The sequence below is a fragment of the Dipodomys merriami genome, unplaced genomic scaffold (genome assembly GCF_024711535.1).
Source record: "Dipodomys merriami isolate MVZ:Mamm:240054 unplaced genomic scaffold, mDipMer1.0.p SCAF_21, whole genome shotgun sequence".
Lineage (NCBI taxonomy): Eukaryota > Metazoa > Chordata > Mammalia > Rodentia > Heteromyidae > Dipodomys > Dipodomys merriami.
The window spans coordinates 4301441-4318554 of NW_027203493.1; the positions used below are offsets into that span (position 1 = coordinate 4301441).

The 17114-nt window shown below is 37.5% G+C and overlaps 2 protein-coding genes across 2 annotated transcripts; both read left to right on the forward strand.

The window, feature by feature from the left end:
* Window positions 1–2091: 2091 nt before the first annotated feature.
* Window positions 2092–3051, forward strand: LOC138833582 (olfactory receptor 5M5). The gene has a single exon (XM_070031862.1). The coding sequence runs from the start codon at window positions 2095–2097 to the stop codon at window positions 3049–3051; it is 957 nt and encodes a 318-aa protein (XP_069887963.1). The 5' UTR covers window positions 2092–2094.
* Window positions 3052–13936: 10885 nt separating this feature from the next.
* Window positions 13937–14905, forward strand: LOC138834146 (olfactory receptor 5M11). The gene has a single exon (XM_070032904.1). The coding sequence runs from the start codon at window positions 13937–13939 to the stop codon at window positions 14903–14905; it is 969 nt and encodes a 322-aa protein (XP_069889005.1).
* Window positions 14906–17114: the final 2209 nt, after the last annotated feature.

A 17114-nucleotide genomic window follows, 5' to 3' on the forward strand; every position in this document is an offset into this window, starting at 1 on the left:
TTTAGTCTTCATTACCTATGTTAAAATGTCAGATTTTTCTTAGTTCTTCTCATGGACTTTGCTATGTGTTAAGTTCTAGTTGAAATAGCTTGAGGTTCAGTTGTTGAATTAAACCTCAACAGTACTCACTTCTTTATTCCTCTGGCCTTTCTCTTAGTCTCAAACTAACTGTTTTCCAACTAATGGGACCACGTAATACCCCGAGTACGCACAACCCAACCACATGCACATAACAGATTGAACTTCAGTTTCCTGCTACCCTGTGAGGCCAGACTTTTAAAAGGCAAAATGTACATTTCAACAAGTAATATTTTAGGTTCTGAAGTATCTAGTCTTTAAGTCTTTACTTATTACTAGAAGTAAGTTTTGCTGATTATGTTTTGTGCTAATTATTTATTCATTATTATTTTTGTGACACTGGGGATCGAATTAGGATATTTTGGATAATTCGGATATTTTGCTTGATCACTTGAGCTATACTTATTATTATTCTACCAGTGTCCCGGTACTTTTTCCCATCCAGCCTTGCTCTTGTGATCCTCCTAACTGTGCCTCTGGGTGATTTGGGTTTCAAGAAAAAAACCACTGCAACAGGCTTGATAATCATTTATTGATATTTTATCTTTTGCAGTTCAGAGGATAATAACATTCTTTTCCTTCCATAATTTCGAGCCTCACTCTTTGTTGTCTCATTCAGCTAGATTTTTCTCACCTCATTTTGAAATTAGCATCAATTAGTTATAGAAAGGGCTTTCATTTTGACAAGCCCATATGTGCATAGAATATACTTTCATCAGATATTAAAGGGGAGGAAATTCTTGAAACTCTGAGGTTTGCCTAAATATTGATCATGTTTACCAACTTACCATTGTTCTCCCCTGTTCACTGACAGAAATGAATCTACTCCATGAGGAGTATGATAATTGATTTATTACATGCCTGGTAGAAAGATAAGTAACTGAAAAAAAAAACAAAATGTAAGTTTTCTCAATTTAAGTGATAAAGTGAATTTTTACATTTGTAGAAAAGCAAGAAGTTTTTGGTGATGTCAAAGATAATAGCATCAAGCATCTGCAGCACACATGGTAAAAAGCATAACAAATACTAGCACATGTGCTCAGGGTGTGGTGATATATGCCTGTAAATTAAAACACAGGAGGGCTAAGGAGAGGTAATAGAAAATGTCAGTGGGTAATGATCAGATAAAATTATGAACTAGGACTGAGGATTTCTCTTGCCTTTATTCATGTTTCAATTGCTTTATTCTCATAAATTTCTCAATTAAAATGTCTTCCCTAATACATCTCGTAGATCCTTACTATTGCAACAATAGGGAAGTTTGTCTTTGGTGTATTTCCATAGAAATCTTATGGCTATAAGACTGAAAACACCAGAAAACCTTCAAGACCCTCTGAAGTCAGAACTTTGTAATATAGTGTTAGCATTACTTAGTGTTATTTAGACACAGTGTTGGGCTGAGAAGGTGGCTCAGTGGTAGAGCGCTTGCCTTGCATGCCTGAGGCCCTGGGTTCGATTCCTCAGCACCACATAAACAAAAAGAAAAAAGCCGGAAGTGGCACTGTGGTTCAAGTGGTAGAGCGCTAGCCTTGAGCTGAAGAGCTGAGGGACAGCGCCCAGGCCCAGAGTTCAGGCCCCACGACCGGACCCAAAAAAAAAAAAGACACAGTGTTAGTGATTAGAAAAATATCGCCTAAACATCTATTATCATTTTGTCTGAGACTAGGCCAGTGCACAGATTTTAAAAGTGAGTTTAGGAAACCACTGGAGGCTCAATCGATTTTACATGACATGTAGGTCTATATTTCTTCCATTCTAAAACAAGTTGGTGGCTCAGGAACCTCTCCCATTTGGAATCATCTGCACAATGTGCTCTTAACTAATTCAGACTGTGATCTACTTCAGCAAACGCAGCTTAAGCACGCCTACATTTTCAGAACTTCTTAGGTAATAACAGCGTGAGGGGTAATGAGACAGAAGAAGAGGAGGGAGGGAGAATAGGAAGAGAAAAAAAATAAATATCTAATGGGTATCCATTCCCTCTTCTTCATCCATTCTTAATTCATCCAAGCAAACATGCTGGTACCTAAGAAAATGGTCCGAGGAAATTTCACCTTGGTGACTGAATTTATTCTCTTGGGATTAACGGATCGTCCGGAGCTGCAGCCCGTCCTCTTTGTGCTGTTCCTGGTGATCTACCTGATCACTGTCGGGGGTAATCTAGGGATGGTGCTGTTGATCCGGGTAGATTCACGCCTACATACCCCCATGTACTTCTTTCTTGCCAGTTTATCCTGCTTGGATTTGTGCTACTCCACTAATGTGACTCCCAAGATGCTGGTGAACTTTTTATCTGAGAAGAAAACCATTTCCTATGCGGCTTGCCTGGTCCAGTGTTATTTTTTCATTGCCATGGTGATCACTGAATACTACATGCTAGCTGTGATGGCCTATGATAGGTATATGGCTATCTGCAACCCTTTGCTTTACAGCAGCAAGATGTCCAGAGCGGTGTGCATCCGCCTGATTGCTGGCCCGTACATCTATGGGTTTTTAAGTGGACTGATGGAAACCATGTGGACCTATCGCTTGACCTTCTGCGGCTCCAATGTCATTAACCACTTCTACTGTGCGGACCCTCCCCTCATCAGACTCTCCTGTTCTGACACTTCTATTAAGGAGACATCCATGTTTGTGGTGGCGGGATTTAACCTGTCCAACTCTCTCCTCATCATTCTCATTTCCTACCTGTTCATTCTCATCGCCATCCTGAGGATGCGTTCTGCAGAAGGCCGGCGCAAAGCCTTCTCCACCTGTGGCTCCCACCTGGTCGCGGTGACTGTGTTTTACGGGACTCTGTTCTGCATGTATGTCCGACCTCCCACCGACAAGTCGGTGGAGCAGTCCAAAATCATCGCTGTCTTCTACACCTTCGTAAGTCCCATGTTGAACCCCATCATTTATAGCCTGAGGAACAAGGATGTGAAACAAGCCTTTCGGAAGCTGATCCAAAGAAATGCGCTTTTGAAGTAAAATCACTAGGGCTTGTCTTTATCAACGAAATCTCAGATGGATTTAGGAAAACTCTGTTGGACTTTTGTAGCATGTTCTGCAAAGTCGATTTTATATCTCTGATGCATTGTCAGGTATCAAAGGAAACATTCACGTACATGGAGAGAAAAGATGAACAGTCAGCATGCACCAAATGCAATGTGCATGTGAAGGGTGAAGGAAATAAATACTTTTATATTATTTTATAAATAGTTCTATGTCATTTTACACTTATAGCTATGTACATTATTTAAATTCATTGTATTAATGTTTGTGTTTGTGCTTTAACCAAATTACCTCCATCTTTTTAACCTTTCCTAGTCTCTTTCCTCTCAAATTTTTGCACAGTTACTCATGGGTTTCAATGAGGTATTTTCATTCATACAAGTGATGTAGTTTTATAATAGTCACCCTACCACCTCTCCCAAATCATCATTTTCTCCCCTCCCCTCCCACCAGTTTCCAGAAAAGAGTATCTCATCTGCAATCATACCATATAATTATTGGAAATCTAGACCTATACACTGCTTTTTTATTACAACCTACACATGTTATGGTAAATAGTAAGTCTCTAAAATACAGGTAAAATACTTTTATTCCACCAAGGCATCTTCTTTGTCATTTTCCTGAATGGTAATATTAACAATCTCTTATTGCGCAAAAGAAGTTTATATCCCTACATTAAATATGGTTCCATATGGTACACAAATACATAGAATTAATTTTAAAAAGTGTTGACATGTCTAGTACCATAATTCTGTAGCAGTTTCTCTGCAGGGCTTTTCAATCCAGCTTTTGCTACTGAGACTTCTCATCCTGTCTTGGAGAAGACAGGACTCTTATAATAACACCTTTGTGGCCGGTCCTCACTTCTAAGAATTATTTTTTAAAAGACAACCTCTGCTAAGCATCAGTGCTTCATGATTGTAACCCTAGCTAATCAGAAAGCTGAAGCCTGATGATCAGCCCAGACAGGCATGTAGGTGAGACTTGTCTTAAGTTAACCACCAATGAGTTCAAAATGGACAGCGCCCATTCCTTGAGATCATGCCCCAGGACAAGCTCACAACAAAGAAACAACACCAACAAAAAAGAGACTTTTCTTCATCTGCCAGAATCTCCAAACACTTATTTTTAGATACTAACTCATGAAGATAGCAAAGCAGGGTTCATGCAAAACAACTTGGCTATCCTCAAATACTTGGAATGTAGTGTGTGTGTGTGTGTGTGTGTGTGTGTGTGTGTGTGTGTGTGTGTGTGTGTGTGTATGTGTGTGTGTCTGTGTCTGTGTGCACACATGCATAGACTTATGCTTGAATTCAGGGGCTAGCAGTTGTTCAACCTTCTGATGAGTAGCTGATGTTCTACCACTTGAGCCATGCCTTCCAGAATTTATATCTCATTAGGTAGTGATTAACTTATCAATGATAAGTCAATGATATTCCATGCTTAGGAAGCTTTATTATTAATCTGATATTTAGGAAGCATCAGATATTTGATATTTGGAAAACAGTCCTAAGTTTTACCAAGAATTATTCTTTGCCACTATTAATTTTGACAGATCTAGCTGTAGATTAAAACATGATAACTTATCTGCACATATTTTCATGATGAAGTAAGGAAATAAGAAATGAATTTTTAAAAATACAACATTTCTGAAAGTATTGCATTCTTATAGTAGAAGTGATGTTGATGAGTGTTTACTGAGTTCCTCCATAAACCACACACTGCTCTTTGTACCAGAAGATTTTGTTTTTGTTTTTGTTTTTGTTTTTTGTTTGTGGGGCCTGAACTCTGGGTCTGGTGCTGTCCTTCAGCTCTTCAGCTCAAGGCTAGCACTCTACTACTTAAGCCACAGTGTCAATACCAGCTTGTTCTGCTTATGTGGTGCTGAGGAATCCATCCCAGGTTCTCATGCATGAAAGGCAAGCACTCTACCAATAAGCCACCTTCCCAGCCCCTTTACCAGAAGATTTTTTTGTTTGTTTTTTGTTTTTTTTTTTTCCGTTGTGGGGCTTGAACCCTGGGCCTGAGCTCTGTCCCTCAGCTCTTCAGTTCAAGACTAGCACTCTACTACTTGGGCTACAGCACCACTTCCAGTTCTCTGGTGGTTTATTTCAGATAAGAGTTTCACCGACTTTCCTGCCCAGGCTGGCTTTGAACCGTGATCCTCAGATCTCAGCTTCCTGAGTAGCTAGGATTACAAGAGCCTGGCCAGAAAAATTTATAGATGCACCAGGATGGCACATTTTTGAAGTAATTTTGAAAATATTAGAGACCAGAAAGTATAAATGCTATTAGATATAGTGATACAAAAAGGAAAATCAATTAAGTTTGGGTGGAAGAAAGCTAGTCCAATAGCTGTGAAATATATAGAGATTTATTAATTCTTTATGTACCCTGCCCAATTCATGCATATCTTTGATTTCAGTGTTGTTAGACCAGGGAAGATCTGATTGAAACAGATGTTTCCATTATCATGTGATGTTTTAAGGAGAAGTGATGAACCACAAAATGCACACAGTCCCTACTTCAAATACAAATATTCTTTTTCAAGTGTATTTCAAAGTCTTTGATCTTAATAGTTGAGTTGTGCACAAAGGCATCACTTTCAAATTCATTCTCCAGCACAATGGCCCCATACAATTATTTCATCTAGGTAATGCTATTTTAATATGTTTAGTTGGAAAGCAAAGTTGCCCCAAGATCCTGATTACACATATGGACAAAGAACTAATAGAGTATGGTGGCTCACATTTGGAATCTTAGCTACTCTGGGGGAGTACTCTGGTAGAGGTGGAGAGGGTCACAGTTCAAGTCCAGTTCAGGAAAAAGACTTCAATGGTAATCCCAACCAATAAAAGCCAGATATGCTGGTACATGCCTGGTATTCTTTGCTATGTAGGTGAATAATACGTTTTTACTATTTTTGTTGTTTTCACATTTCATACTTACTCCAAGCTCGTCTGTCCTTGTGGGGTCCCCTGGTAGATGCATCTTACCATGAAGGGACACTGTTTTTCCTACATTCAAAGGTTTTGTATGGGTCACTGGCTCAGTTTCTAGTAATGACTGAAAAGCAGAAATTCTGGGATTTTATAATTCAAGTTACCCTTTTGTTTGTTAGACTTAGAAATGTTCTGCCTTCACAGAACAATAAGGTGGTAGCTTTACTATTTATTTCACTTGTGGGAAAACTATAACTCATTAGTCAATGACACAGGTCCACTAGACCAGAGTATTAAGACCTTGGCTTTGACTGCTATCAGAGTGATTTAGACCCATCTTGATCTTGGAAAGTGACTATTGCCTGGAGCTTCATTTTAGAACCCAGGAACTGTTGGAGAACTCTTGTGCTCAAGTCTGGGACTCTACCATCTGAGCCACAGCTTTGCCTCAGCTTTATGGTAATTAATTGGAGATAAGAGAGTCTCACCGACTGTCCTGCCTAGCTGGCTTGATCCTCAGATCTCAGCCTCATGGGTAGGCAGATTACAAAAATGTGAAGCAACAGTGCCCCAAAATGTTGAGTTTCAAATGAAAGAATTCTCTGTATAATAACACAGCATGGTAGAATACATGCTGGCTGGCGGCCTGGGCATGTAAAATCAGTGAGCAATGTGTTTTCTATAGCATGTGGTTCTTTCTGCCTGCTCAAGGATGAAGGTAGTAAGACAGAACAACTTCCAGTAGATCAGAACAAGCATCAAGGTTGTCGCCAAGAATGATTAAGGCCCAGAAGAGATGCTTAAGTCATTTCTAACTCCCATGTTAAAAATCCCAGAGCTGTCTTCAGGGAAATTTTAATTAGTGAAATTGATGACTTCATGTTGTCTCTTTAAAATTCAACAGGGGAAAAAAATTCAACTGTATAAGAAGTAAAATATTCTTCAGGTCTTCTTGAATTTTCTAGCCTGGTGGCTTTGAACCATGATTCTCTCATCTCAGCTGCCTTAGTATTCATTTTTCTGTATTTCCCTTCTTCCTCATAGGTAAGTCTATTTTGTATGGATCAGGAACTAACTCAAACTTTACTTTTGGTTTCATACATTTTTCAATATTTGGAATTCAAAGATCTCTTTGATAGGAATGAATTGCATGCTTAGAAACAGTCAAATGACTATGTAGAATGGAGTAAGGTTGCTTATAGCTGTGGTGGCAATATACAGTATCTGAGAATATTTGAAGCAAAATGAGGCAGAACGTGAAATTAACTGTTGGCTTTGTACATCCTCAGATCTTTCCCTATGCTATGACCTCAGACAACATTCCTGAAACTGCATTTTTAGTAAAGAAACTAAGGCTCTTGAAAATTCAGTAGATTGATTACAAGCACAGAGATAATATGTAGCAGTGTCATATTTTTAAAGTCAAATCTAGTAGGTTCCAAACTTTGAGTTGATTTTGTGAAATAATGGAGTAGTCTCTGGAAATAATTTAGAAGGAATTGTTGTTATTGTTAATGTTTCTGAAATACAAAGGTAGCTTAGTAGACCTTCCTTATTTGCTTTTTTCTCTTTATGTGGCTTGAAGTTAGGGCCTATGCCCTGTCCCTGAGCTTTTGTGCTCAATGTTAGCACTCTACTATTTCATTTTCATTAAAAAATATTTAATTGGAGAAAAGACTCTGATGAACTTTCTAGATTAGGGTGTCTTTGAATAATGATTCTCTCTGCTAAGCTGCCTTAGTAGCTAGGATTACAGATGTGAGCCACCAGCACTCAGTTTAATAAACCCCTTTAAAAAGTGACGTAAGAAATGGATGAACAGAAGACTGTAATAGGATGTTTTAGTGTTCAGTAGGTCAAGACAAAATAGTAAAGTTTCCCACTTCCTGACCCTCATAAAAACATATGCACACATGCTAAAATAAGTCAAACATATCCAGATATACTTACACACACACACACACACACACACACACACACACACATATACACACATATATCTATGCACATATGTGTATATGGCTGTATTCGTATAGACAATTTATGTGGTTTATATACATATTCAAAGGTGAGACCAAAGATATATGAATAACTATACTTAAAAAAAGACAGCTTTTCTTATTACATTAAAAGCCCTGTAATTTTGAAAAATACTGTGTATATACAAAGCCAAGATGTATTTAGAGGCAGATTGGAGAGCAAGAGCCAATAAAAGATGAACATCTCTGAATAATATGGAGACCTACTAGGAGATTTTTGAGGTGATGTCAATAGAAATGGAAACATGACATAGGTGAATAAGAGAAATAGAAACGAAAACACAAAAAACAGAAAGACCTAAAGCTTGGGGCTAGGTGTTTCAGAATACCCAGTGAGAAAAATTCCTGGTGGTTAGGATATAGTCTTCAAAAGTCTCAGTTTTAATTTTTAATCTTCGTTTTTTCAATAAACATCTATGCATCATATGATTTTCAATAGTTTTATTAAAATGAATTTTTGTGTTTTCATAGTTATGAACAAACCTGGAAAAGGCTAGATTTGCTGAAGAATTCCTTTAATATTTGTAGTTGTTTAATTTTTCAAGTATTTCCCTTTCTTCCATATCTTTCCCCAAAATAGCAAACATTCATTCTGAAATGGACCAGGCAAATATTTATTCCTTACATATAAAAGACATTAACATATTTTAAATGAGGGTATTAAGAATTAAAACTTAAAAAGTAGGCAAAGTAGAAGCTGAGGTAGAAAAAAGCACATATTTAAAAAATAGCATGTGGATTTTTTCTTTCTCTTGTATGCTCTTCCCTTTTTACTAGCTCCTCTTTTTTACTGTATTTTATGTCAGTGCCCTGAATCTTGTACATATATTTTTCTAATTTGGGGAGGGCAAGGGAAATAACAAAATGCTGAAATAAGGGTACAGGTTGACCCATTGTAACCATGAGATGTACTAGACACTGTGTTGAAAATGAACTTTACAACTTGTGGGGTGAGGAGAGAAGGGATGGTAGGGGAAAAACAAAACATGAGGTAACAATGCATTCATCTCTAATAAGGACTCATAATTTTGTTGGAATTTTCTCTTTTTCCCCACATTTTTGTTTTATTTTTCAACAAATTTCAAATAAAAGAATATAAAACAATATTTTACCAATATGAACATTAGATAAATTGAGTAAGCTATTTGCAATACTTCACTATCTCTGTTTTCATAGGACATGTTTTTTAAGATACTTAAACTTAAGTCCTTGTTGTTTCTTTTTACTCACATTTTTTGTCATAGCAATTTACTTGAAATGTACCCAAAAGGAAATCATAGAAACAAATCAATGAAGAAATTAAAAATTCCAACACTAAAACACAATTCTTATTAGTTGCTTTTCTTTGCTCTTCTGTTTTTCTGTTTTTCTTATTCATTCGTAATTGAACAGCCTACAGAATTCATCTTTATAACTAGCTCTTAGAAATTGTTTACCCTGTAGGCCATCATCATACATGCTGAAGTACTTCCTTTTGGAAGTCTTCATGTACACACACACACACACAGACACACACACACAGACACACACACACATTAACATCCCATATGTGTATACTTAGGGGTTGGAACTCAGTGTGACGCAGCAGTATCCTTGATTTGCTCAAGACCACAGTTCTACCACTTGAGCCATAGCTTTACTTCAGTCTTTTTGTTGTTGTGTTTAGTTTAGTGGAGAGAAAACTCTCATGGACTTTCCTACCTGGGCTGGCTTCTAGCTCCCATCCTCAGATCTCAGCCTCCTGACTATCCAGTATTACAGGTATGAGCCAAGGGTGCCCAACTTATTTCCTCCTATTTTTAAGTGAGCCAGCAAATTAAATGCTCACTTCTCCATCCTTATACTCACTGTCAGCTCTGACAGCCATGGATAAACAATACATTCAGTAGAACAAGACTCCACTCAGAAAAAAACCACAAGTGATTTCATACTCTACTTGCCAAAGTTTGAAATTTGAAATTCTTAGAACAAGGTCCCCCTTCTATTTCTCTTTTGTACTAGACTGTATATTATGTATTTGGTCCCAGTTTGGGCCTTATTATTTTCAGTCTTTCTTCTGTCTTACAACTACCCCATGTTTGATTTTTCCTTTTGCTATGAGAAAGCTCACCTGGTAAGACCTAGCAAGCCCAGAGGCTCTGTGCTCAGGTGATCTCATCTTCTGAAAACTGTCCATCAGTCTGACTTGTGGCTTTCTCTCTTTGTGCAGTTATTATAATCTAATTTTGCCTTTTTTCATTCTAACTGTCTGATCTACTTTAATTTTTGTGTGTATTACACCCAGGACACAAGGTCATGATGATTAAAATACCATTGGGGAAGATTCTTTACATGAAACATGAAACAATTTACACTCAAGTACAATTTCTGGTTGCATCTGTCTATCAATACTTAGAGCTAAGTTTATAGCTCTGAGTTCCTACATCAACAAATTGGAGAGATCTGAAACCAACAATTTAATAAGACATCTGAACCTCCTTGAAAAAGAACAGCAAGTTAAACCTAATTCAGTAGATGGAAACAAACAATTAAAATTAAATCAGATTGAATGAATTAGAATCCAAGAAACCATAGAAAGAATCAACAAAACAAAGAGTTGGTTCTGTGAAAAAATTAAGAAAATTGACAGATCCTTAGCAAATCTTAACAGAAAAAGAACACACACAAATATACAAACTCAAAGATGAGAATGGAAACAGCACCACAGAAAAAAAACCAAGATTCAGAACATTATAAGGGAATGCTTCTCAAACCTTTGTGCTATAAGTTTGAGAATCTGGAAGAAATAGATGATATCCTAGCAAATATCAACTTACCAAAACTAAACCAAGATGAGTTAAGCCAACTTAACAAACCTATATCAAGCATTAAAATAGAAACAGCAATAAGAGACCTCCCATCTAAGAAAAGCCAAGGACCAGATGGATTTACAGCAGAATTCTACAAGGCCTTCAAAGCAGAACTCACACCAATACTCCTCCAACTCTCCAATGAAATTGAAAGAGAAAGTTCACTACCAAACACTTTATATGAAGCCATCATAACTTTCACCCCCAAACCAGGAAGGGATTCATCAAAGAAATAGAACTATAACCTGTTTCTTTTTAATTTTTTTCTACTATTAATTTTTTTGTGTGGTGAAAATACTGTACGGAGAGGTTACAATTACATGAGCAAGGTAATGAGTACATTTCTTATCAATCAATTTTGCCCCCTTCTTTGTTTCCCCTTAGTATCCCTGCCCTCCCATCCCCACCCCATACCCCCCTCCCTCCTTCCAAAGTTGTAAAGTTCTATTTCAAAATAACATCCTGCACATGTCATTGTTTCAATGGGTCCACCTGTAACCCTATTTAAACAATTTGTCTTTTCCCTTCCCCTCCCCAAATTATACCAATATCAATACATTGAAAACAGGGGTTATATCGTGGGGGAGGGACATACAAAGCAACAAAGAAATAATCTTATAAATATGTTAGAAACAATTGTATGAAAGAAAAAAAACATTTGAATCCTTATCTTGGGGTTCATTTCACCTAACATCAACTTATCTGACCATTTCTGCTTGCCTCAGACATATGTTAGTTACTGCAAATAAGGGAAACCATGGGACCTATGTTTCTTTGGGCCTGGCTTACTTTACTTGAACATCGATGCAAATGGCCAATCAACTTCAACAACTCATCAAAAAAATCATATATCATTATCAAACAGGATTCATTTCAGGGATGCAAAGCTAATTCAATATATGCAAATCAATTAACATAATTTGTCACATCAATAAGACCAAGGATAAGAACTACATGATTATCTCAATATTTGCAGATAAAGCATTTGACAAGATCCAACTCCCCTTTTTGATGAAGGCTCTGGAAAAACTAGGAATCCATGGAACATTCCTCAATACAATAAAGGCTGTATATGACAAACCTACAGCCAGCATTATACTTAATGGTGAAAAACTAAAGCCATTTCCTCTTAACTCAGGAATGAGACAAGATGTCCACTCTCCCCACTTCTCTTCAATTTAGTATTAGAATACCTAGCTATAGCAATAAGACAAGATGCAAACATAAAGGGGATCCAAATAGGGAAAGATAAAATAAAACTCTCCTTCTTTGCAGATGATATGATCTTGTATTTAAATAATCCCATGGACTCCACTCCCAAATTACTCAAGCTGATTCAAAATTTTGGCAAAGTAGCAGGGTATAAAGTTAACCCTCAAAAATCAATGGCTCGCCCTCTTTGCAGATGATATGATCTTGTATTTAAAGAATCCCATGGACTCCACTCCCAAATTACTCAAGCTGATTCAAAACTTTGGCAAAATAGCAGGGTATAAAATTAACCCTCAAAAATCAATGGCTTTTCTGTACGCCAACAATGAGAAAAGCATGGCTGAAATCAGGAAAGCAACTCCATTTGTAATAGCCCCACAAAAAATAAAATACCTATGAATTAACTTAACCAAAGAAGTGAAGGACCTCTATGATGAAAACTTTAAAAACCTGATAAAGGAAATCAAAGCAGAACTTAGAAAGTGGAAAATCCTCCCATGCTCCTGGATTGGAAAGATCAACATCATGACAATGGCAATACTTCCCAAGGCTATCTACAAATTCAGTGCAATCCCTATCGAGACTTGTTTTATGTTTATTTAATTAGCTTGATGTCCACAATCACTTGAGACATAGAGAGTACAGGTATAACAAACACTACTTTCAAATGCAGTGCCTCATCCAGATGCAAGTTAACTGTTGCTGATGATTAATTCTTTTTTTTGATACTTTTTTTATTTTTTTATTGTGAAAATACCATACAGAGGGGTTCCAATTACATGGGGAACATAATGATTGCATTTCTTATCAAGCATTGTTGCCTCCTCCTTTCTTTCCCTTTACCATCCCTTCCCATCTCTTCCCGCCTGCTCCCCATCCTGCCAAAGTTGTAAAGTTCATTTTCTACATAACATCTTGTACATTTAATTGTTGCAATGGTTCCACCTGTATCCCTATTTAAACAATTTTTCCCCTACCCTCCACAAATTATACTGACATCAAATACAGTAAAAAAAAAGGGGGGGAGGTTATAACGTGGGAGAGGGATATACAAAGCAACAGAGAAATATCTTACAAATATGTTAGAAACAATAGCAAGAAAGAAAAAAAAATTTGAACCCTTATCTTGGGGTTCATTTCACTTAATATCAACTTATCTGACCATTTCTGCTTGTCTCAGACATATACTAGTTATTGCAAATAAGGTAAACCATAGAACTTATGTTTCTTTGGACCTGGCTTACTTCATTTATTATAATTTTTTCCAAGTCTTTCTATTTCAGAAAGAATGATTATTCATGCTTTTATGCTACTATGTGTGTTCTTTGTTTTAGAATACTCACTCCATAAATAATTTTCAACTGGCCTTTGTTCCAGTTTCCTTAAAGAACTTATATAGCAGGTATGAATGGTAGAAACATTTCTGAGATGTAATGTTTTAATAATAAACAAGTCACATTGAGTATACTTAAAGCAAAGATCATGGAGATTAAATCAATCTAAAAAGTGAAAGTAGTATGTTTCAGAATGATTCACAGAGCCTTGAAGGATAAGTAGTTTGGAAGGCAAAAATAGAAATCAAGGACATAAGCATAACAGAAATGTAGCTCAGTTTTATTTGTGGGAATATGTGTGTGACTATAGTTATTGGAATAACAGAATAGACATTAAATACAAAGGTAATATAATGGTTTAATAAAAATAGAAAACAAGAGTCCAGTAAATTCTCAAGTCAAAGCTGACTGCAAAGGTAACTTATTTGTATCCTTACCTCTGCTTGATTTTCCTAGCTTCTAGGGCAGACCCTGAGTCTCAGGACATGGACATCACAAATGGCACTATGGTAACAGAATTCATCTTGCTAGGGCTCACAGACCGCCCAGAACTCCAGCCTGTCCTCTTTGTGCTGTTTCTGGTGGTCTACCTTTTCACTCTCTTAGGCAACCTGGGCATGATAACATTAATCAAACTAGACTCTCGCCTTCACACACCTATGTACTTCTTCCTCACGAACTTGGCCTTTGTGGACTTGTGCTACACATCCAATGCCACCCCACAGATGTTGGCTAATTTCTTATCAGCCAAGAAGACCATTTCCTTTGTGGGCTGCTTTATCCAGTGTTACATTTTCATCGCACTGCTCCTCACTGAGTTCTATATGCTGGCAGCCATGGCCTATGACCGCTATGTGGCCATATGCAACCCTCTACGCTACAGTGTGAAAATGTCAAGGCAAGTTTGCCTGGGCCTGGCCAGTTTTCCTTATGTCTATGGCTTCTCAGATGGCCTCTTCCAGGCCATCCTGACCTTCCGCCTGACCTTCTGTAGGTCCAATGTGATCAACCACTTCTACTGTGCTGACCCTCCTCTCATTAAGCTCTCCTGCTCTGACACTTATGTCAAAGAACACGCCATGCTCATATCTGCTGGTTTCAACCTCTCTACTTCCCTCACCATCATCCTTGTGTCCTACGCCTTCATTATCGCTGCCATCCTCCGCATCAAATCAGCAGAGGGAAGGCACAAGGCTTTCTCCACCTGTGGTTCTCACATGATGGCTGTGACCTTATTTTACGGGACACTCTTCTGCATGTATGTCAGGCCACCAACCGATAAGACTGTTGAGGAATCAAAAATCATAGCTGTCTTCTATACATTTGTGAGTCCGGTGCTTAATCCATTGATCTATAGTCTGAGGAACAAAGATGTAAAGCAGGCCTTGAGGAATGTGCTCAGAAGAAATACTGTCAAGACAATGTCAGTGTCTCCAGTTTTCATGAAACAATAACTGTAATTTTATTCCAAATGCATGTGGTCTTGGATGATGAATTTCAGTGTTCCCCATGAATATATCTTGAGTTACCCAGTTAAAAATGCTTATAAAATGAGATGAGGTTGGTTATTTTTTTAATATTTTTTATTGTGAAAATGCTGTACAGAGAGGTTACAATTACATGGGCAAGATAATGAGTACATTTCTTATCAAGCATTTTAGCTTCCTCCTTTGTTTCTCCTTCCCACCCCTACCCATCCCCCCCTTCCACCCAGTCCTCCTCCCTTCCCCCACTCTCCCACTCAATCCTCCTTCTCCCCCCCACCAAAGTTGTAAAGTTTGTTTTTGACATGACGACTCAGGGACTCAAGAGTTTTTATTTGGCTTTTTTGCTCATGGCTGGTGCGCAATCACTTGAACCACACTTCCACTTCTGGCTTTTTTGCTAATTAATTGGAGGTCAGAGTCTCGTGGTCTGTCTGTCTGTCCAACCTGGCACTGAACCACAATCCTTAGAATTCAATGACCTGAGTAGCTAGGATTACAGTTATGGGCCACCAATGCATGGCTCTCTCTTTGTGTGTGTGTGTGTGTGTGTGTGTGTGTGTGTGTGTGTGTGTGTGTGTGTGTGTGTGTGTGTGTGTGTGTGTTTAATTTTTATTTTTTTCTTGTGAAAATACTGTGCAGAGGGGTTACAGTTACATGGGCAAGATAATGAGTACATTTCTGGCCAAGCATTGTAGCCTCCTCCTTTGTTTCCCCTCCTATCCCTTCCCATCCTTCCCCTTCCCCCCCACCCAATCCTTCCAGCGACCCTCCCTCCCCACACCAAAGTTGTAAAATTCATTTTTTGACATAATGACTTGTACATCTCATTGTTGTAATGGGTCCACTTTTATCCCTATTTAAATGATTTGTTTTTCCCCTTCCCCTCCACAAATTATGCCAATATCAAATACAGTGAAAGCAGGGGTTATACTGTGGGGGAGGGACATACAAAGCAACAAAGAAATAATCTTATAAATATGTTAGAAACAATCACATGAAAGAAAAAAAACATTTGAATACTTTTTTGTGTGTTTTATTCTAAATCTTTCCCCTAGGCAATTCCATGCATCAGCAATGTAATTATTGCCTTGGAGATTGTTAGAAATGAGTATTTACAATTTGTACATCAAATAGATCCATTGTGTTTATATCCATACATAACTCAACTGTGCAAGAGATTCATAGGAATGTCTGACTTCTTGAGCATTTACATTTGCAGGACTGGAGTCATGAGGCAGGTCTTTTTCCATTGGAGTCATATATACCTTTGTTTATGTATGCTGTAATATATAAACATATCTGAATATATATTTTAGCTGGCAGTTTGGTACATTCAAATGTATACCGATGTCTAAAAACTAATCTATTCCTGGATTGAGAAATAGAATCTAGGAGAAATGGAATTCAAAGCAGTGGCAACATCTTTAGAGAGCTACTGAGCTTGGAATGAAATTGGCAGTGAATGAGAGAGAGGGAGGCTAAGAATAAGCATGTAGATAAAGACCACTATAAGGCTTTTGCTTCTGATATTTCCTTTGGAGAAGATGTCTCTGATGAAGAACGTATGTATCTCTATTATCCTCACAAGTAACGATTATTTAAACACATGTACTATATCTTGTACCTAGTTGCAGATTTTTCTTCATGTATTAAAATTTTTTTCTTTAAATAACTGTACAAAGGTGTTGTTGTTTATGAATACCATATATTGATCAATGTCATCCCTTTCAACATTCTCAACTTTCCCTTGCAACTCCAACACTTTCCTCAATTTTCTTAATTTTTTAGTATATGCATTTAATTTTCTGACTGCATTATCTGGCTCCTCTCCTCTTCTCCTCTTCATTCATCTACTGTTTTCCCCTTGACCCTACTCCATCCCTTTCGAGTACCTGCTTTCTGGTACTTTGCCTAAAAAATTATACTTGAGTTTTCTCTTGAATCTACTGTATTTCAGCTAATACATTAGTATACACTTGCATACTACTCCATGCATTCACTTATCAATGAGTAAGCTAAATTTAGTTTCCACATACAAGGGTAAGCATGCATTTTTTTGTCTGACTTACTTTAGGAACAGTACTTTCCAGGCCTTTCCTTTTCTTTATAAATGGTACAATAATTTTCCTGCTAATGGATGAGCAAAAATACATTGTATATGTATACCATATTTTTG